We start from the raw sequence: 23,241 nt of genomic DNA, 5'->3' as shown, positions 1-23,241 counted from the left end.
TTGCAACTTGGTAGTATTTCTCAGAGTTAAATGAAAAGGGAAACTTCTTGTCTCTGTTAATATGTATCAGGATCCATATCCTTCACTGCTGATGCAAAATGGCATTTCGTTTTTCTTATTTATTCCACCTCAGTAAATCTGCCTGCCCAGTCCTCACGTTTTGATTTAATTTAATGCCTGCAAGATAAACCCTGTCATTTGTAATAATTTGTAAACCTTCATCTTTAAAATGCATCCAATCTGTCCTGCAGCCCTGCAAAGTATCTGTTAAACATTTTGCTTCAGCTTTCATGGTGTTTTCCTCTGATAAGGGCTGCTGATACACAGCATAAAGCTGACTTATTTCTTATCTCCATCAACATGAGGGTTGTTCCAATTCCAATTAAAAAAACTGGGACAGCAGCCACTCATCTGGGCGCAGAGAAACAAATGTCAGATAAACACTGAATCCATCAGCTGGGTAGTATCACTGCCTGAATCAGGCAGGGGATTCATGAAAAGTGTTAAAAGATAGCATGGGAATTCTATACAGTTTAGGAAATTTAAAAGTCTAAATAATTTTCAGTAATTTTCATTTATCAATCTGTAATTATTCATAAAGCACATTAGCTTGTGCAAATTGTCTCAGCTACACTGCAGCCCAAAATAGCTGGCTGTCCACACTTGCCGCAGAGATGGGAAACACAAACCACTACCTGTGTGGCACCAGTGCTCACATATGACTGCTTTAGGTGCTCAAACTGAAAACAGACCTCGCTGTTCATGTCACGTGCTCCAGCAGCATGGCTCTCCAGGGTTCTCCCAAGTATTGGGAGACCTGTACACAGACAGCATGTAGTCCTAGCCCAACTTCCTCCAAGTGTTTATTCCACAAAACTGCAGCACATCATCAGGAAGGTCCTTGCATTGAAAGCACACCCCAGAAACATGCACCTTAAAATTCTGGCTAAGAGAAAATACCTCTTAGCTTAAAAGCATGATTTTCTATTAGTTAAATGCAGATACTTTCCCAGAACCTGGCAGTAAAAAGCATACTGAGTGTGAACTTGAGTACCCAAAGCAAAATGCTCATGATCTTCCCTTGCTCAGTCTTAGCAATAGCAGCATCTCCCAAACCCCTTCAGATGATGGTTTATCTCCTTAGGCTTTGTAATTAATTTCTAGAAGGAAAAGTTAAAAGACCCTGTGATAGGACTGCAACAGCTTCAAGCTGTGTCAGTTGCCTTGAAATCACTGGATCTAGGGCATCTCATAAACGATGGCCATTACCAAGTCCAGGTAGGATCCTACAGGAAGAAGAAAATGTTGCAAGGCTGGCAAGCATGTGAGGCATAACAAGTAAGAGATGTGGTCCAGAGAGTAAATGAAGGAGTCCTCTTCTGTTCTGTACCCCAAAATAAAAAAGCAGCGTTTTCCTGCGAGTTTCTTTACACAGACAAAAAGCCCATTTTCCTCCACAGGAGCTGCTGAAAGAGCCCTATTGAAAAATTCTGACATTTGAGAGGTACATGATGCCTGCTGAGCCCATCTGAAAACCCAACTGGACTCGACAGATTTATCACTTTGGAAAATCTGCCCCTCAAAACCAAATATGTCTCCTCCATGACCACTTCACAGCAGTAACTTTGCAGGGGGATCTGGTCTATTTGTTTTGCTATAGAAATTAGAAGTAGGACTGTTTCAGCTTTCTGCATTTTAATTTGCTGTGAAGCATATTGAGAATTTAAGTGAAGAGAAATACAGAGCATGTGAGAGACCATGTGTTACTTTCAGGAATTGGAGAACGGGCAAGAACAAAGCCTACAAGCGTTACATACATATACTTATGTAACAGATCCAAAGTATAAAATTATCATAGAAGAAACTAAGAAATGGTGGTAACATTGGGATAGGAGGCTCCCTGCTTGCATTTGATGAAAGCAACAGATCAACCTCCTTGACTTGGAAGCAGATTTACTGTTCTACATGTTGTTCTTTCATCCTTGCCAAAACAAAAGGGAAGCCATAAACTCATCATAAACACACTCAGCAACACATTTTGTTTTGCGCAGCTGCTAATGCATACGGTTAACTTTCTTTAGTGTTCATTGTAACATGAATTGCATTGGCTTAAAAGAAGCTCATCAATCAAAAGAAAGAATTGCTGTGATTTTTGAAGAATGGTCTATCAATTCAAGGTGGTTTTATAGTCAATCTATTCAAGACATTTTGTACATTAATTACTCAAAATCTGCAGTGAGGTGGGTTATTGTCCACATACACTAATGGCTTTCAGAGTTTAATCTCTCATCAGTGGACCTCCTTTTGTGAAATCCCTAAGGGATTATGTAGTACTATGTCTAATCACTTGACAAATTTCATTTACTTGAAACTGAAGCTTGTTTTATATGAAGTGTGTAGCAGGAGTCAGATTCAAAGTAGGAAAACAAAATCTGTTGCTGGACGCTACCGGGATTTATCATGTTTATATCTGACCCGCTTAACAATCGATGAAAGAATTCTGCTTGGGGAAATGCATTAGTTGTTTATCAGCTGCTTAAGCCTATGAGATACTCAGATGAGATACTCAGATTGCTTATAAACGATACACAACAGGTTAAAAAATGTACTATGACTCAAGTAAAAAGACAGTGGAAATTTAAATAATTTCGTTGCTGCTGTACCATTCTGTAAAAAAAAAACAACAAACTGCTATGATCTGTAGAGTAGTCTGCTACACAGAAGAGGAACGGTTATTTGACACAAATTATGCAACACAGAAAGAAAATACCCCTTGCGAGTTGAATTTATGCTCTGAAGTTCAGCACTCCAGACCAAACAGAATCAACCTGTAAAGCTGGGGTGGATGAAGCAACTCTCTTTCATCGCTGCCATCTCCCTACAACAGAACCATTACCATGGAATTGTTCTCTCCATTAAGCAGCAATTCTCAGTGATTAACACATCCTGAAATCTAATGTTGCAAAACTCACTGCACTGTTCCCCCTTATCATAGTGCAGGCAGATAGCTACAAAAGTAAAATTTGCCAGATGACACTATAGAAAAGGAATTTTTAAAATAAGAGTAGCATTTGGCATCGAGCTCACTACACGAAGGTTGTGTGACATTATAATCTATTATGTGTTGTTATAACCGAGGTCTCCCACACTGCATTGCAAAGCCTTGCTACATGGCTAGTCTCGATGAAAACACCAGATTACGGCTCCGAAAACAACATGCAAACACACAGGCACACGCTACCTCTGTAAACCAAATTAACCAAAATCTGTCAGAGACGCAGCAATAACAGGACTTCTTTTGCAAGCATCATTTCGGGTAGGGTTAGGACAGATTCAGAGCAAATACAGACACAGACAGAAAGGTTGATGCTCTATTAATTTGTTGTCAAGCCATGCAGGAAAGGACGGCTGAAAGCCCGAAGACGCAGTAATGATTGTTTAAGAGCTATTTGAAAAAGTGACAAAACTGGCCTAAACCTCTTTAAGCCCCCTGAATGAAAAGATTTAAACAGGCTATTGTTAGACCCCTGGGTACCTTTTTTCTCTTGGCTTTGTTCTGCATTTTCCTCCGCTGCAGTTTCCATGGCTGGCTTCATACCATCCACCAAAAATGCCGCCCCCCCTCCCCCCCCAGCAAGCACTTTTTCTCTTCGCCTCCTTTCTCACTCCCTTCCGTCTCCTATTTACAGCGGCGGTGATTGAGCGGCTCTGTTCTCCCCTACAGTAGATTACAGTCCTTTCCAAAATGCCAGAAAGTCTTGTCAGCTTCAATTTCGCTCCGCTGACTGGTCCACGAGGAGCTGTGCCAGCTCGCTCAGCTATACGTCACCAGGGTCCCCAGCTATAAAATAGCCACCCTGTGCCTCGGCTTGCCACACCGTGGGGACCAGCATCGCGCCCCCTTCCTCCTGCCCTCCGCTCTTCCCCTCTTTCCCCGTCTCCCAACAAATGTTAATCAATTCTCGGGGCAGTGAATGGATTGGTGACATCGGGAGGGGAGATGCAAGAGAGAAAGAAAGGAGCCCCCGGCCGCCGTCTCTAAGGGGAGTGCACGCCGGCACACAATCACAAGGCTCCCTTTCCCATGGGACCTCGTTATTATGCTTTGCATTTTGATTTATTCCACATGCCCTCTGCTCTTTCAAGGGGTGGGGGGTGATGGGACTGTTCTCTCTGTTTGCTTTCTTTGCCGAGAGTTCCGCTCACCCACGGTAAAAGACTGTGTGAGAGAAGCATAAAAGCAAAAGCGGGTATATATATGTATGTACATGGAAAATTTTAATTCTTTCTTTGACTCGTGAGCAGAATGGAAAAAAAAAAAGAAAAAAATATCCAAGCAAGGAGACAGGAAGCCAGTTCAAGTAATCTAAAATGCACGTGCAACACTCTAAAGGATAAAATGCTTAAGAAAACACAACTTGGGCTTTAAAAGGAGGCCTGCCACTAGAGACCTAAAGCCATGCTTGGGAGTGAGCACAGAGTTGCTGTTCAGCACGTTTGATCACTCCTAAATACAGACAGACTGCAGCATGATCAAATAAGCTGCACTTGGGAGCAACAAACTCAAGACATGCCAGCGTTGCATGCACCAGGACTTTAGGTGTCCCCAGCCCACTCTTGTGCTGGGGAGCCACAGAGCATAGGCGTATTGTTCCCCTCCCAAAACCCAGGACAGCTGACACATTTAAGTGTACTGAGGCTAATTAACCTTGCCTGTCACTTTGCTTGTCTCAATGCCTTACAGTGCAACACACTGCACAGGGCACAAGTGCCCAAAGGCACCCCTTTGTGCATGTAGGATGGTGGAGCAAGCATGGAGTAATGGCATTTGTGGTCCAGCCACTGCAGCCTGCAATGATGCCCAGCAGATGCAGCAAATGCTGGGGATGTTAAAACCTACACCCTGCATGTTCCCTATAACAGATTCAAACAGGAGAGCGGGAAGAGGCAAGCAGTCCAAAGATTTGTAGCTGCAATTTAGTCTCTTCTGGTTGAAATTACTACAACCCACAATTTTACTGTGCATTTTTATTTCTAGATGTCAAGTGAAAAGCACAAAAGCCCTCAGACCCAACCATTAGATAAAGTTCCCATCTCTTTCAAGAAATTAGTGCACAAACCCTCTTCTCTCACCAACACAGATGTTACTTAGCTTTGGACATTACTTCTCAGGCTTCAGCACAGCTGCCAGGAGGTCTTGGTCATATCCTAAGGTTTCATATGACAGCATCAAAACTTGATGTCAAGCATTTGCCTAAAATGCTTCCTTGGAGCCCAGGAAAAGTCTGCAGTTGAAGCTCCCACTTCAGCAGACCTTGATGTAAGCAGGATGATGCTAATTTGTAGATGGCATGAAGTATCCTCAGGAGCCAATGTGGGGCAAGGGGTTGGGTTCCTGAAGGTAATCAAATCAGTTGGCACAGCAGAGACCTCAACCCAGGTGGCAAGGCATATTTTCCCAATCTTCCTCTCCAGGGCTAAGACAGCAATCCACACAGAGATTGAAATCCCTCCCCAGCAAGACCATGCACTGCAAACACACTCCCTGAAACAATCAGCTGAAAGGTGAAAGCATGGGTGATGTGTTTGCTATATTCTTTTAACCATTACTAAAAGCTGTTGGTATAATGATTATACAAAGAAAAGGTTCTACAAAGAGTGGTGCTTTTTCTTTGTTTAACATCAGTAAGACTGAAAATCCATACCAAATACGCCCTCCTTGCTGAAAGTCACACAAATTTTAGTAATTGGTCAAAGCACTTGATTGCTTCTGACATAAGCACTTGATTGCTTCTCTTCCTGGAATGCCTCATTGTGCAGTTGGTACTTCTGTCACAGTCTAGATCTCTCTTAATGATCTTTGCTTTTAGACTGGAAGGTCTAAAACTTTAAAAGGCTGAAACCTCCCTTCAGACTATCCTAAATTACAAAAGGCCTGTTCATAACCTAATTCAAATGGTGCAATATCAATGCACTTTTCAGTATAAATACACAGAAAATACAAACATAATCTGGAATTTCCTTTATTTAAACAGAAAATACATTAGACATAACCTCTGGTTACAGACTGTCCCTGGAGGAAACCCATGACTGTAGCCCTCCCCTCTTTACCAATGAGACCTACTCCTTCAAACAGCTTCGTGCTTTCCTACTGGTGAGCAGAATTTTAGGTAGGCTCAGGACTTCAGAGTTTCTGATGTTTCAGAAACCCAAAACTAACAGGCTGGGAAACTATTTCCTCAACTGTTTCCCCAGAATAACCCCTTCCCCAAACAGGCAATGAAAAATCAGTGCACAATACCAGAATCAACTTCACAAGAACTTGAACTGAACACTTCAAAAATCATCAAGCCCAACTATTCAAAAGCATTAATCCTACCAACTAAATCATCCTCTAAAAGCTTCAAGTGATATATGAGTGTAAAATTCTCTCCCCTCCCTTGTTACTATTTTCTGGATTGCTGCAATATATGATAGGTTTTAATCACTTATCATCCTAAGAAATTTCTTGATTTTCAAACTTTTACACACCATCATTGATAAATACAGCAAATAAAACAAACTATACTATTTCCTCCAGTGCTAATATGGGTGCTGATCTTGTGCTTCAAGCATTAATCTCAGCTAGCAAGTTGTCTCACTCAATGTTTCCTCCCTTAAACAGATACATCCCTGTGATGAGACTGGGAGACATCAAGTTTATGCCCATGACAACACAGCACAAGATTAAGCCAGAAAGGGAAAAAAATAAAAAAATAAAAATCTTTTAAGACTGATATTCAGCAAAAACCTGCTTGTACAGACCAAGCTGATTTAGATAACCAGCAACCAGGACAGGTAGCTACTTACATTTGAGAAGTTCAGCCCAGCATTTTGTTTTTTCAGAACAAGATAAAAGTGAAAATGAGGAGAGGGGCTGAGCAGCAAGGGTTTCTGCTGCTAAAGCATGGCTCTGAGCCTACTGCCAAACCTCAGGATGAATAGCAGTGGAGGAAAGTATGTGAAGGCACTGCAGACCAAGTTACATTTACTGCAAAGTAATTTTTAAAAAAAGGCTTAAATCTATTTTATCTAGGTATAAAAAAAACCCCAAACCACATATTTAATCATTTTGCTCAGTCAATTAAAATAGCACAATTGCAGAAGTTAAAAAATACATTAGAATCCCTATTCTGTTCATGTGCCAGTTCCTTTTGAACATCTATCTTTAATGTCACTGAATCTAGTTTACATTCCTGCAGGCTGAGAAGCTCTACCATAAGCTACAGCAAATTCTTCACAAGCTTTCAAGAGATGAATACACACTTGCCATTTCTACAAAGGCTTCACAGAGCTGTAATAAAGAGTGTTCTCACATAGCTGAAGAGCAATTTGAGATTATCTATGAGATCCAAGACTCAGAAGTTAAAATACAGAGACTGTCCCTCAAACAAGACTGACACATGGTCCAAACAACTAATTTTAAAGACAACTTGTAGAATACTTTTTTTTTTTTTTAATATTTAAGAGAAAGTACAAATACACGTGAAGCCACTTGGTGCAATGTAATTGCTTGTGTTCAGCTTTAAACCAGTTACCAAAGACTTGCTTATAAAATCCAATCCAAATACTTATGGAAAAGCAGGCAAACTTTCCATGTGGATAAAATGAAAGCATGACAAGTTTTCAGTTGTGCAGCAGTCATATATCTTGCAAGTACTTCATAAAAATTAAAAATTGGGGTTCATTCTTTCAGATATACTAGGTTACTAGGAAAATGGAATCCAAATTAACAAATAATAGTGGAAAATCCCTGCACTTATACCACACTATAAAACACAGACATGAGTCTGCACTGCACTTAGGTGTCTCAGTCTCAAATTTCTGTAAGAAAGAACAAAAATAAAGGCTTAAGCATGGATAGTGATTATCTCTGCAGCCAAAGAAAATCATTGAGTTAACCAATGGAGCTAAGTCCAGGAGGGTAAGCAAACCTTAACAGTGTGAAGATGCCAGTGCTATGACTCCCTTAACAAAGCCTCTTGAAGATGTCAATGACTAAATGCCTGGTGACAAGCAGCAGGCAAAGATGTCCCTCAGTTGTTGGGGTACATACAGTTCTTTGTCCATCCTGCCTGTTTCCAGCTGGACCACTACAGTTACAGCCACAGCTGAGAATCAAAGGTAATAAACAGCCCAGATCCAGAACATACACCAACAGCTAACATTTAGTTGGAACACAAAAGGAAAAAACAAATCCCTTAGGAAGTGAGCAGATGGTTCTGTATGGCTTTTCCAGTAGCTACGTCTCATCAAGTTCTAGTCTCAAAGATGGCTGCAGAGATGCGAAGTCTAGCAAAGAAAACGAGCCTGAAGAACTGTAATGAAAGTCAAAATGAAAGAAAAAGTTGATGTCTTCTTAAGCAGGTGGGAGCTCCATTTCCGCTTATGAAAGGCAATTAACAGCAAAGAGGGAAATAAATTATTTTTAAAAGTGATGGCTTTTATTTATCTAATCTAATCTAAAGGGCCTTAGTAACATTTTCCTGGGTTTTAGAAACTTGTATTTAAAAAATAAAAAATCTGGGGAAAATAATTCAAAACTCTTGACAGACAAAATGTAGGACTCTCAACCATTCCAAAGACTTCTAAGAAAAGGCAGTAAGAATGAAAACAAAATAGGATACATTTGAAACTAAGCTGGAATCAACATCACCTCTTGCATCCCTCTCCTGTGAGGCTGCCTGGAGTAACACCATGCTTTTGGCAAGCCAGAAAAAAATATGGTGACAAATTAGAACTCATTTAGACTACAGTAGAAAGAGCATGGAAATACAGAAAATGACAGCAAAGACTTCTAGCAACTCCCCCAGAAGGAACTTTCTCATTAAGCAAGTGTTCAGAACTCCAGCTCCAGAGACTGTCCTTAGCTTCTACTCCAGCTTCACAATTTTATGGCATAGTTTACTACAAGTGTACTGCATGTCAGGTTTCAAATGCTTTAACTTTACAATGAAGCAGCAAAAGAAGGCTTTGAGTTACCCAATCTCCATAAATTTTTCTCTTCATCAGTGGCAAGATCGCCACATATATGACTAATACATGAAGCCTTCAACAGTACTTCAAATGCTCCTCCAGAATTTTAAGGGCTACGTTTTTGACTCTGGCACACATAACCACCTTTTTTTTTGCTCCCTCTGTCCATCACAACTGAAGGGAGATTCACAGCTATCCTGCCTCTGCCTTGTAGTGCAGCAGGAAAAAAAAATGCTCAAGTCTTTTGTCTTTGTTGCCTTAATTCTGCACTTTGAAGACAATCCAACATACTTAGCTTTTGTTGTGAATCCTTCAATACCGTTGTCAAAGCTTACTGCCATCTCAGAAAACTAACTGGAGCTTCTGAATATTTGGACATACTGAAATAGCATCCTAGATATTTATGTCACAATTGCCAGCACTCAAGTAGAAGTGCCTCTTGTACTTGTAGAAGAGCTATTTCTGCCAGCAATTTAGAAGGCAGCAAAGGTGTCATTAGAATATACCCCTGTTAGTACAGTTGTTCCATCTCAAAACACAAGAGCTTGACACAGGACTGGTATTGGGAGGTTACCTGTTGATTTTTTTCCCTCTGTCTATAAATAAATGTCACTGAGTTCAGTCTTGACACAAACTTAGTCTCTTTTGCTTCACAAAGTCAGATTTAATCAGACAATTCTCTGTTAACTTTACATCCAGTTCTGACTTTCAAAATTGCCCTCCCACTCTTCGCATAGACTTCAGCATCCCACCTACAATCTCTCATCTATTCAGTGCTCGTTTTGTTCTTCAGTCTTGGCTTCAGTCCAGTCTTCTCACAAAGCATGGAAAAAAGCAGGGAAATAAAAAGAAGTGCAAAAGCCTACAGCTCCCCAAAAAGAAACCAGGGGCACTCACTATAGAAGGGTACCTCACACTGCGTATTGGGGGTACAAAGGGAGGGACAAGGATGAAGAATCCTCCTAGAATGTCACAAAGGATTCCATGCATAAACCACAGATGTAGATATGTGTGTGTATGTACACATGCAGAAAACATATGTGTGCATATTCATATTTATATGAAGAAAATGCATACAATTATATATGTATTTTTATTGAACAGCAAACCATATGAGCATCATTGGAATCGCTATGAGGAATGCATACTAATTTACAGAGTCATGTAGTAGGTATTCAGTTTGATAGTGAATGCACAGCCATCCCAGTGTACAGACTGCTACAGACTCCTGCAGCTCAAGGGCCAGGAACCAAGTTACCCAAGGTCAGACTGGAGTTTGCAGCACAGCTAAGCCACACCTTGGGAGCACTGTTACCTGTTTATCTCAGTATCCTGGGTTGGAAAACCAGCACCACCAGCCCCAGGCTCTGCCATACATTGCTCCTAGACCCACTCATGGATTGTTGGGCAGTTGTGCATCAACTTTTTGGAAAGTCCACTGAATTCAAAAGTCAAAATGTTGAGATTAAAAAAAAAAAAGCATCACAATAATGATTGGTATGAGGTACTGAAATTCACTGTTTGAGGTTTCAGCACCTTGTAAGTCATGACAACTGTAGCTGATTCCACAAGATAGAAAATTCTTATTCTAGTGTAATTAAACTATACTTTGGAAAGATCCTGGACCAGTTCTGTCATGCAGTGCTGGACTGCCTGTTGAATTGCAAATGTAGTCTCGGTTCACACATAAGACACTAGTCATGAAATCCTCAGTTAAGACACTAACAAAATGGTCCCCAATTAATCACTGTATTCTTTGCAACAGCAGATATCCTCATTAGGAAAGCAGCAGGACACTAACAAGTCCCACGTTGAGAGTGTCCAATTAACTCATCGACTAAATATGTGCAAAGCAACTTCTCCAGTCTAGCTTTTCCAGTCCCCTCTTCCCAGCTGCAGCGATTGGGATCCCAGTCATGTTGAAAGTAGTGGTTCTTTTGCGCTTTGCAAAGCCTTTGAGAGAGCCGCTGTGAACAATAAACAAGGGCCACTCAAGTGTTCTACAGGTCTTTCACTTGTGCCCACAAAAAGCTAAGTGTGCACTCAGGGAGTTCAGCAGAATTAAGAAAAAAACCCCACCCCTCTACCTTTGTAAACAAGGAATGACTTAACAACGAGTGTGGTTGGAGCTCCGTCTGGATCATGTCATGCCTCAATTTTTTCTGAACCTCAGCAGTGGGTGATCCTGCATACAAAGTGAGCTCTGAGACAAAAGTGCTATAGGGTGAGTTAAGGACAAAGTAGCAGCTTTCAGCCTGGATTCCCAGATAGGCTGTCAAGTAAAATCCCTTGCCAGGGTAGGATTATTCCCTAGAGTATATATTTCCAACACTTTGTCTTGTCTAATTTTCTAAGTGTCTGAACCTTGGAGCCTTTTAGTGTTTGGCGAGAAGAGCCATTCTATGGCCTGGCAGGTTTTGAGGCTTGGCACAAAGGAGGGCTTGCACAATGGCCAGGGCCCCACTGCAGTCAGTGCAGAAGGAGCGGCTTCTCCAGAAGGAGCAGGGTCCCAGCCTCTGAAATGGCCTCCAGTCCTGCGGCCTGAAAACAACCCAGACTCTCTTTTGAGTGATGCCTAGTTACATCTCCATCTCTGTTTCTTTCCAAACGTGACATTCACTTGTTTTAAACAGCTGAAAGGCAAAATTTCTGCACTTTATCATGACTTAGAGTGAAATTCACTTAGCATCTACTTTTCTTCATCTGTTCCTTGTATCATTCCCATCCCATTTTATTTCTACACTCTGGTTTTCAGCACATTTGTAACCATTGCTCTTGCACTCGGAGCTTCCCAGGTGTAAACACTAGGCATTCTCATTATGTGCTTCCTCTGGAGACCCTCACATTAGTTATTGAAAATTGAAAATGCACCAGGCATTTTTGATTTCAGTAGTACTACAGACACATCTTCCCTATATCTCACTACTACAGATTCCTGAAGTACAATTACCTGCTCCATCTTTCTGCACCATTTGGAGAGGAAAAGAAAGGAGCTAAGGAGCCAGGGAAAGGGAAAAGGGATGCATATATTGAAAAAAAAACCCTAATATTAAAACAAGAGAAAAGCACAAGGCAGAAACAATGCCCAAGGCTCTGGCTAAGGTTTTTTCTTTGGTCTGTAAGAAGAACTCTACGTAGAAAAAAACTACTACGCCAAGTGTAGGTGGATGTGACCAAAGGCATGTCGCTCAACATGGGACACTGTAGCTCACAGACTTGTCCACAGGTTGCAGAAAAAGACCACAGTTTGTCATGCTCAGCCAAAATCACCCAGCCCAAACCGCTTGTTCACAAGTTTGTTAGTACAGGGAAGAAACTGAAGACCAGCAACAACTTTAAAAGTATTTATAAGCACTTACTTCCAGCCATGGTCCTCAGAAACTCATTGTGTGTTCAAGTGTAGTACATACTTCTGTTGCAGACAGAACATCACCAGATTGCAAACACAATCAAAACCCCATTTTCTTAGTTTAATTTGCCATTAGTACACTGCAGATTTATAGAGCCAAACAAACTATAACTAATTTTTCACTGCCATTTCAAACTGTTTCCAAGCAAATATCATAGCAACGTTACCAGATCGTCAATTTCACTAAAGCCCAAATTCTCTACAATAAAACAACACACACATATTTAAAGGAAGACAGAAAATGTATTCCTGAGTAAATGGAGCATCTCCCTAGTTCTGGACCAACAGGGTCCTGGGACAAACCCCATTATTTAAAGACCTTTTCACAACTTTAAGAGAGAAGGGGGAAAAAACTCCAAACTCTAGGCTTTTATACGTATCAGTCAGTATTTAAAGACTAGTGTTTAGCGATTTTTAATACATACCAAACACTGATGAATGCATTTATTTGAACCTCAAATATAATCATATAGATATGGTAACAGACTGAGTAGCATTTCACAGACTCCCTTCTGTAGCATAACTGAAAAGAAAAAAGTCTTGCCAGGTGCAGCATCCCCCATTTCCCGAGTTGAAGGCGTCTCTTTACAGAGGGAGCTCAGCGCCACTGCCCCTGCACGCATCAGCAACTTGGAAAAGAACCGATGGAGGCCTTGTCACGAAAAATCTGTTATTTCAGCTTAAACTGCACTTAAAGCGAACAGAAAGCAGCAGCGTTACCCAGAGAGAAACCCCGGGTCACGGGGCTGCGGGAGGGTGGCCGGTGCCTGCACGCCGTGGCAGCAGCCCCTCGGCCCGTCTCTGTGGCCGCCCCAGGCCCGTGCCCTGGCGGGGGTCCCGGGCCGGGGCAGGCGGCGCCCATGGGAACCCGCCCGGGCCGGGCCTTCACGGGTGAGCGGGCTCGTCAGCCGCGTCCAGCGCACAATGCCCGCAGCCGCGCTCCCACAGCACGGGCCTCCCCGGCTCCCCGCTTTTATCATCCTTCATATCTCAGCGATGACAGGCCTGAAAGGGCTTCTGATGGGAAATGTGCTTTGAATTAGCATATTTCCCCCTGCATACAATGGAGGCATTAAGCTGCTGCGTTTTGCAAGTCCAAACAAAAGCAGCCCAGGCTGTTTTTAGCAGCACTGTTTGAAGTTTTATTCCCCCTCTCCTTCCTTCCAGAGATGGAAGCATATTTAACAAATTTTCAGTCTTTCTGTAAAGAAGGAAGCACGACTGATAAAATCTTATTGTTTGATCGGTTTCAGACTTTAAAAGACAATCTTTCGACACTGCAAAGAGCAACGCGGTGTCTGTGCACTGCTTCCACTGAACTGCAGCCCAGGTCCACCTCCCCAGAGAGCTGGCCTGGCTGCCCTCAACACTTGCACGAACCCTGTCATCGAGGATTTCAGAACTCGAACACATTCATGGCAATCCAGTAGAAAGGGTCCTGTATTCAAAGCTCAATTTTACCCCTGTATCCTGGGCACTTTGTTGAAAATACCTGTTTTGAAAATGAGAAACTAAAGCACTGTGCTGTAGGGAGGAGCAAAAAAAAAAGCCTTCCGTCCATTCTGGAATTACCCTTTGGTTTAACAGGAGAGATACTCAGAAGTATGACCTTTATGAAATGGATTCAACCTAGAAAGTGAATTTCTGTTTACCCAGGGAAAGAGGGCAAGAGGAAGGAGATGGAAATGAGTTCAACACTGAAGAGGAGGAAAAAGCACTGCTGCATCAAACCATCTTTGGGCAACAGCTGCCAGGAGAATAAATCTACCTCAGCTCAGTGTGTTTGTCTGTAATTGCTCATTAACACAGTCGGACCATTAGGAAGCCAGTTTGTGGTTTTCTCAGTAAAGAGGCATGTCTGCCTTCCTCCTACATTAAACAGAATTTCCTCTGTGAGGAAGACATAAGATTACAAAGTCAAAATGCTTCTTAGAGGAAGGGTTTGGTGGTTTGGGTTTGGTTTTTCTTCTTCTTCTTCGTTCTCCCTCTCCCAAAATTTTCACAGTATTTATGTAATCTTCTATATGTGGCACAGCTAAGAAGAAAAATCACACTCCTTAACAACATGAGATTACAGCAGAAAAGCAGAATGCCAATGAGATCCTAGGCAGGCAGCTTGCAAGTGAGGTGGATATAAAAGCTCTTCAGAAAAAAGCCTGGGTTGCAGCCTGCAGAAGGAGTCTTGTAAGAGAAATGTCTGCTTTGTTCAGACTCTTCTGTTCAGTTTCAGGAAACTTTCCTGAGGATGAGGATCCATCTCTCCTTGATTTCTTTTGCAGCAAAGCTCAAGATTCTCAACTCTCTGGTGTGCACAAACACTTTGCTGTCAACTATCCCCTGCCATGTGCCAAGTGGCCCACGCAGCACCGTGCTGTCTCCTGCAGAATGCAGCCCATGCAGATCTGCACGACCTGGCAGGAGAGGCATTCACTCACTGGTCCCCACTGCAATGACAGAGCTGCTGGCACTGGCACAGCAAAGTGTCCATATGGCAACTGCGTAGCAGCGACTGAGGTCTGACCATAGACATCCTCCTCCCTCTGGCAGGGACCCTCCCTTCTCACCACAAGGTCCTCTGCAACACTGAGCATCTACAGCCCAAGGGTCTGACCCCTAGTGACTCACACTCTTCTCTGATGCAACCAGCTCTGCCAACTTGACTCCCAGGAAAGCTTTTTCATAGTCTCCAGTAGCCACAGGTTCACTTTTAATGTGTTTGTTCAGGGCCACTAAGGAATCTGGCTGGAGAGGACTACACATTATTCAGCAGTATTTCTCTACCACCACAGCCTTTAAAGGTTTGTGTTTTCCCATGCTCTGAGGCATTTCACAGCTTGGTACCAAAACAAGTAGACAAGGCCGCCATGTTACCACAGGAAGGTCTAATGTCAAAGCAAAAGGAGAAGGGACTTAAGAAATCCTTAGGAGACCTCCATTAGGTCATAAACAGATGGGTGAGAGTAACAGAACAGTCTAGGCAGGAGAAAAGAGGAATTAAAGACCAAAATGGAGACTGGTTTTCTCATTCACACTGGAGTGAGAACTTCACTTTGTAAGCACTCCTTCTGAGATGAGTCCTTTGGAATCAAATGCCACAACAGCTTGACACAGAAAATGAAATAAAACAGATCTCAGCTCCATTCACATATACTTTTCCTTATCTCAACCCCTGAGACTTGTGCTGCATTTTCTCTGCATTACCAGTTGAGGAGGGCAGTGGTTTTGGTGGGTACCTAACGTCCAGCCAGGGTCAACCCACCACAGGTTGGGATATCCCCAGTAAAGAGATATCCCCAGTAAACTCAGCAATGAGATTTTAGGATTCTCAGGAATGAAGGTCTATCAAAAGAAACTTCAGGTAAAACAGTGTCATAACTTTGAATTTAAACCAAGGAAAGCAAAAGCTGAGAAAAAAAGCCCTCCACGTATTTAGAAATACTGTGTTTTACCGGCAGAATTTCTCTTCAACATCTTGGGGTGTGAAGAAGAAAGGAAGTGAACGAACTCAGACCAGGGTAAAGCAGGGCCTTTCATGTTGTTGACACCCAATGGGACCTGATCACAGCACTCCCCAATCCAGGAAATATTCTCAAATTTCATTTATTCTTTAGAATCACTGGATTCAGACCAACAATGAATACAGAGCACATGCCGCCATCCGCTGTGGTGTTCTGGCACAGGGCAGCACCCTGCCAACAAAGGCACCACTCTTCCTTTCAAAGCACCCCAGAAAGAGCGCTCTGTGCTCTCATGTGATGAGGCAGGCTTTTACAACTTGGATCACTACAGGGTATTGAACTCTGACAGTATGCTTACTGAGGGTTTGCTTGCTTTATCTCAGACCTCAGCAGGTATGTGTGATATCTAAGCTAAAATAACCAGCCTCATCACATTCATTTTGGCATCATGAGTCACTATCTTGCTGAAACACAACTACCTTCTCACCTCCACATCAAGTAAGTGCTATTAACTTTTCCAATATCCCACCTACTGCTGTTTTCTGTTGTGCAAGTGCACAGCATAGAAACGTCTCAGAATATGCTTCACGCTTCAGCATTCAGTGAGAGGAGGAAGACACAGAGAATGCAGGATATACTATGCCTGCTCCTGTAGGCAGAAATAGTTTCTGGCCTTCTATATTGATCTCATAAAAAAAAAAAACAAACCCCAAAACTACTGGCACTCACACAAGAGACTGATGTGCTATGAAGCAGGACAAGCTCCACACATTTTCTTTCCTGTCCTTTTAACTCAGTCTAACAAAACCAATTTCAAGGATCATTACTATTTTTGCTACTTTCTAAACACTGCCCTGACTTGGGGAATCTTGCTGCAGGTATCAAGGAAGAGGTGATTTTCAGTCCTTTCAGGAAATGATAGAAATTTGCTAGTCTGAATTTTCTGCTCCAAATGCAGCAGTCCCAGAACTTATTCAGACACACAAATGTTAAAGAAAAAAGTACTATGGCATTCAAGTTTGCCCTTGGAGAGAGGAACAGGATCATAAAACAGAAAATTCTTTCCAGATCAAGGCTGGAAAGCTGAGAATGCCAAATACTGAAGAGCTGGGTCACCAGCTGCATCACAACCAAAATCAGGAAAGTGATGTAAGCAGGCATAGAGCAGAGTGAGAGGAGAAGTAAATGCTTCCCCATATCATCCTATACATCCTACTGCATCCTAGTTGGAGTGCACTGGCTGGACAGAACCCATGATTTTACAGCACTGCAGTTTCCAAGGGATCCTGCATGGTCCCAGACATGCTGAGCAAGCTGATCCCAAACCAGGGAGAAACAGACTGTGTTCTGCTACAGAGGGGCTTCCTCACTGAGTTGTACTGCTGAAGCCAAGAACCCCAGAAACACTCAAGAGCTTGGATACTTATAAACCCTTTTCTCCCCAAAAAATACACTCCTCCTTTCTTTCTGCCTATGCTCTATCTGCAATGTAACATTACTACAGATGTCGACAGAATTCTATCTCTCTTCTAAATAGATCAAAGAGAAAAATTTATATATATATATATATGTATGTATGTATGTATATGTAAAAGAATCCCAAGTAAGCCAGGACATAGCAACTATGTGGGATGCCCTGCAGAAGTGAAATGTAATTTTTCCACAGTTTGAATCATCTGGTAGTGTTATGCTGATCCTTTCTCATAAATATTGCTTAAGATTTTTCCTTAAGGACACAAAAGATATACTACCAATACACTTTACTTCCCACCCCTGCAAGTGAAGCACTGTTATGGATATGCTCTTTAAATAAGACCTGTGCAGTCCCACAGAAAAAGAGATTGCACCCCTAAGGCTGAGCAGATACTCAGAACTGCAATGGAGAAGGAAGACAAAAAAGCAGCCATTTGCATCTTAAAATATTTGTAATTTCTATTTCACAAATCAACATTTTATTAAAAAAAATACTGCTTCTCAGTCCTGGTGTAAGCCCTAAATTTAGAGACATGGGGAAAGAATTTCTATTCCTCTAAAGTAAGAATTACAGAAGGTGTTTCTGCCTCCATTTCTCCTTTGGACCACATTTCAGACTGAATTTAACCATTTTGCTATACCAAATAGTTGATGTATATGTAAGTGAATGAGATTAAAGAGGAAAGTATGTTTTTGCTTGGAAACATGCCATTACAACACAGTGTTTTAAAAGTACCTAAACTGAATAGACTATTCTTTTGTGTTTGCTGAGGTACTTCACAGACATAGGACAGGTGTATTATCCTTTTTGAGGCATAAACTAAGCCACAAAAATTGCTTTCACAAACAGTAAAATCACTTTATTGATCTTCCTCAGTATGTGCCTGGATTTTCAGATGGACCCTTAGCTACAGGGGTCAATTAGATACTACAGATATCCTTAAACTTAACAAATGATCTGAACAGAAAATGTTAACAAATAAAATAGGTTACCATTCTTGTGAGCTACATCTTTAAGGAGCGGGAAAGCTACTTTCAAGTTATTCTTCTCTGAATTTTTAGCTAAGCTATTTCTTTCGCATTATTTTTGAAACTTTATAAAAGTTTTCTAAACTCTGCATGCTAATCAGATTCTAATCCAATTCACCAGATGTGGGCAGTCATTAGTACTCTTCACAAGACTGGTGATTAAAAAAAAAAAAAAAACACAAAAAAAACCCCACAAAAAACCCCAAACAAAACAAAACAAAAACAAAAAAAAAAAGCTTCATTTCCTCCTTGCAAGGGAGCACTCTTCAGCATTTTGCTCTTAATAATGTATCAACCAGGGCCAGAAGTAGCACAGGTTACATTTCTACCTCACACTGAGTTTCTTCTCTCAACAGTTTTTAAATGATTTCCTGCTTATTTTTGTTTGTGCCTAAATGCAACATCAAAAGCATGAACTATTTTCAGCTACAACAGCAGTATTTTAATTCTTACCAATTTATTTGACAATGCTCCTTTTTAAAGACAATTTTACAGAGTGAGAGGCAAATGGAAATAGAGTTTAAAATGTGATATGGTTAAGACTCACACTGCACTTAGGAAATACCCATACAGCAGGGACAACTAGCATTTAAACACTGGCACCCAATACTTACTCATTATCATCCCTCTGGAATTCTGCTCCTTTTAAGAAGTTTCACTCTTTTGCTTTTAAAATAGCTATGATTTCCTAATACATGCTATGCCTGAAATGTCCTCTGACAAGCTCTACCAACACAGTCAGATTTTTCCTACTTGCACTTTCACTTCGTTTGAATGCATGCATTGTCAGCCTCCTCTGCCTCCCCTCTCCTTTCCTACATTATGTGCAGCACTCATTTGTTTCAGATTATAAAAAGCACTAGGATTCTGAAGCCACTAAAAAGAAGTTGCCAGCATATGGGATCTGTGGGAAATTTGATCCAGTAGGTGAAATAAGAATTGACTTTAGATCTGCTTAACAGAAGTTTCAGATATTATTACTATAGAATCAGCTGCATTTTTCCTTTTACAGTTATGCAGAAGAACTGTGGCCATTGCCCTTACAGAAAACTGCAAGAAACCTGATTTTTTTTTTTTTTTTTTTTACCATTGAGACAGATGGCCCTGGCTTCAAATATAGAAGACCTTCCTACACAAAACAGAGGTGCTGGCACATGATACGTGGGTGAAGGATATTCTGGATACTTGCCTGGGAATGTGTGTACCCAAGAGGTGAAATAGTAGGAGAAGAGAGAAAAAAGGAGATAAAGAAAAAAGAAAGCTAAGAAGGAAGAGGGAAGAAGGAAGCACCAAAGCATTGGGTTTATAAGGCATGGTGAAACACGACAGTGACAGAAGAAAATGCAAAAAGCATCACTTTCTGAGCAGATGGGGAGTACATATGTACCTTTATATGGGGGCTCAGATTACTGCATTGATCACTATTTCTGAATACTAAATGGGGCTTGAGATTAAGAGGAAACAATTACTTTAGTCCAGATGCAGGAGGTGGCAGAGACCTTCAGACTCCATCCACCTCCTGCATGACTGGAAAGCGACACTTCAAGTCCTGCAACAGGCAAGGTCATGCCAGACCCTCAGTGGGTTTCACCCCACAACTGGACCACTTCAGGATCCCTAACTGGAGGCTCTCCCATCCAAGCAGCAACGCCCAGCAGTCCTGTTCCTGCTCACAGTCTTCCGCCCCTGTCGCCTGTCACAGACCTGAGCTCACGGTCTTTGTCTCCCTCCTGAATAACTCCTCCTGCTTTCAGCCTGTGCTTAATCCTCCAGGAAAGCTCATTCTCCAGAGAAGAAGAGTGCTTCTGTATGTAATCTCCAGACAGCAGCTGTGACCCCGGCACCCAGAAAGGCGATCATTGTGCAGAACTGTGGTAGCAGGGGTGAACTTCCCTTCTCCCCCCCGCCACTCATTTAAGGCTGCTGGAAGCGCACTGTCACTTTATACGCACACACTACCAGCAGTGATTTTCTCTGACAGCTGTGAGTATTTGTCCCTTCACCCTCATTGCAGGCTACCCTCAGAATCTGCACAACCATCTATTTTATTATTTTTTATTTTGCTTTTTAAGGGATTGAACTTCCCACCTGCCAACAGAAGGAGCACTTGTTTTTTGCATTCGGTCCTTGAGGCTATGTCAGTATTACTGAAAAGTGACTTTGTCCATTTTTAATATTCAAAAATACAGAACAGCTGTGCTTTCTTGAAGTCCTTTTGTATAAGAGTGGCTCTGAGACAATACTAAATTCAAGGCTGCCAAAGCTCAGACCTGAACAGCCTGAAAAATTGCCTTTTTTCTTTTTTTCTAGTACTTCTCAATACACACTATACTACCAGCATGTCAGTAATGCAACAGGTGTTATTTTAAGACAGAAAATTTTGTAATTCTTCATGGCAGGCTTATCAGCCTTTTAGTACACTCAGCTTTTATGATTATGACACAAGGCAAACTTACGTAACAGCACTGTGCATATTAATTTACGGGATATCAACATGGATGTTGAGTTTGGAACACTGCACTTTTGTTTCAGACTGTGGATATTTCCCATACTTTTAAGAAAGGCATATGCTGTGCAAACACTTTTAAAAGCAGCCAAGTGGAATTCAATATATTGAAAGAAAGTACTCTGGAGTGATTAACAAACATGCTTCAGCAGAAAGGCACAAAAGGATAATTAAGAACTAAACCCACAGAGATACTGAGACAACTAAAATCTCTCCAATTTCTTCTGCAATTGATCAGAAATGCTCGCTTGCCCACTGATGGTGTACAGACAAGTGTAAAAGTGGTTCCAGATCACTGCCAAGTAACTACAAATCTTCCCATCTTCTGATGCAAATCCTCATTTTTGGAGGATTTAAGGGCTCCTGTACGGAGATAGTGAGGCTATATGTGGACACAAAGCTGAACAATATCCCTTCTCTGACTCAGCCTAATGTTTCTTCTTCACAGGCAGAAGAGCACTGGAAGCCATCTACCCAGAATGCTGGTCTCTGGCAGAATAAGAGTCAGAAGAAAAGACAGAGCTGTCTGAAATGGCAAAAACACCGGGGAAAAATGATGTGACTTTTTAGTTTTTCAAAATTAGCCTGTTTGACTTATCCTTCATCCCACAGGACAAATACAAAACTCCTCAAGGACAAAGAAATGTCTTTCTCCTCTAGCTCAATAGAATTTTTCCAGACTCTGCCTATGCAATCCAAGCCATCATGTCCCCACTGAGACAACACAATTCTGTCTGTACAACTCTGGTGAAAGGTAAATGGTCACCATTCATCTTAGCAAAATGGATCACAGCAAAATTATTTTCTTTCCTCTGGCCCTTCCCAAAGTCTCCTATTCACTTCTTGAAACATTATTGATATCAATGTCCTCCACCAGAAAAGAAAAACAACTAAAAATCACTCTCAGTGCCTTCTCAAAGGGTGAGAGAGATTTCCAGGATGGATTTTACACTGAACTACTATTTGAACACCTTTAAAACACACTTTCCCTTCCCTCATTGGCTAGAAATATACTTAACAGAAATATATGCACACACACATTCCTGCTAGCTATGGCACACATCTTCAGGACTAGTGGACCTGATGATGAAAAACACTTTGCTCCAAGAGGCTGGAGAAAAGCTCTCAACTGTAAGTCCACATAGGTGAGCCATTCCCACTCATGCCTGCTCCCCTTCTCTCTTTAAAAACAAACAGTTGTACACCACCTGCCACATTCGTGCCTACACACAGGTTTCCCTGAGTATCCAAACATTTATATCACAACCCTTCCACAGATGAGGTACCTCCAGCCAAACAGCATGCTGAGGACCCCATCCCATAGTGACAAAAGACTGCAGGCAGCAAGATGCCATGAAAATTCACATATTATCATGTACAAGCCGTGAGTATCAGTGCTACTTCAGGCAGTTGGCATCAGCAGTGCCTTCCTCATCAAGTGCCTCGCAGTGAGTAAGCAGCTCTGGGGCAGATCTGTAATCTCTGCAGATGCTGTTTGCCTGTCTTCATCATGTCTACACAAATGAACATATGGCCTTCTAGCACAAGGCCAGCTTACACAGTCATTAATTAGATACAATTTCAGCCTGTTCAATGTATCTGATACAAAAATCTGTCCTCTGGCAGGAATGCCCTTGTGGTACAGAAACTTTGTCTCTTTCTGAACTGACTCGTCTGATGAGGAAAAGCAACAATTTTGCCTGTGACTAGGGAAATTTTGTTTATTACAATGCAGGTACAGCAGTGTAAACACACCTGAACTTGACGGTGAGTTTCTTCTCGCTCTCCCTAGTTCTCATTACAAGTAGAAGTCGGGCACTCCCCTCTCTCCCTCCAGCATGTGATACCCAAGATACTCTCCAAAAGCACCATCACAGCTCATCAAGGCATTACAATGGCAGTAATTCAGTCCTGCTGCCAGGCCAGAGAGCTAGTCACAAAACTCCTGGGAAAGTACATGGAAGCAATCATCCTATATGTAGATATGCCTCATGGCTCTATGTACATAAGTAGACTTTGTGAATTGTTGAACTTCACTCATTTTTAAGTGAATAATCAAGAGAAAGGATTAATTAAGGTTGAAGACTCAGAAAAGTTGGTATAAAAAATACATTTTTGGTAAAAGGTGGTAAATTTTTGTTCAGATCTTGCTACATTGCTTCATTTTCTCACACAGCAGCACAAAACAACATCAGGCACATATACAGCCCCAGATGGGGGGCTGCTACTAAGATTGCCCCCAGTATGATTGCCCAAAGGAGAACTTTGAGCTGTGCTCTCTTCCTTCATCATGCACAGCACCGTGCAGGAGTTTGCAATGCAGCACAGTTTGCAGAAAAGCACAACAAATT

At 41.7% G+C, this 23,241-nt stretch overlaps 1 protein-coding gene across 6 annotated transcripts in view; it reads right to left on the bottom strand.

The window, feature by feature from the left end:
- GPM6B (glycoprotein M6B) overlaps positions 1-23,241 on the bottom strand; it is a 105,605-nt gene that overhangs the window by 28,676 nt on the left and 53,688 nt on the right. The window contains exon 1 of one of the 6 annotated variants that reach the window (XM_053934559.1): positions 12,375-12,399. The exons of 1 other annotated variant lie outside the window; for it this stretch is intronic. In XM_053934559.1, the coding sequence (XP_053790534.1) occupies positions 12,375-12,384 (10 nt within the window). In that variant the 5' untranslated portion in view covers positions 12,385-12,399. Of the gene's footprint in view, positions 1-3,535; positions 3,711-12,374; positions 12,400-23,241 lie in introns of those variants that run through there. 4 more of the 6 variants (XM_053934564.1, XM_053934561.1, XM_053934563.1 and 1 more) reach the window with 4 other exon arrangements.

The sequence above is a fragment of the Vidua chalybeata genome, chromosome 2, assembly GCF_026979565.1.
Source record: "Vidua chalybeata isolate OUT-0048 chromosome 2, bVidCha1 merged haplotype, whole genome shotgun sequence".
Classification (NCBI taxonomy): domain Eukaryota; kingdom Metazoa; phylum Chordata; class Aves; order Passeriformes; family Viduidae; genus Vidua; species Vidua chalybeata.
This window is presented reverse-complemented; position numbering and strand designations above follow the sequence as displayed.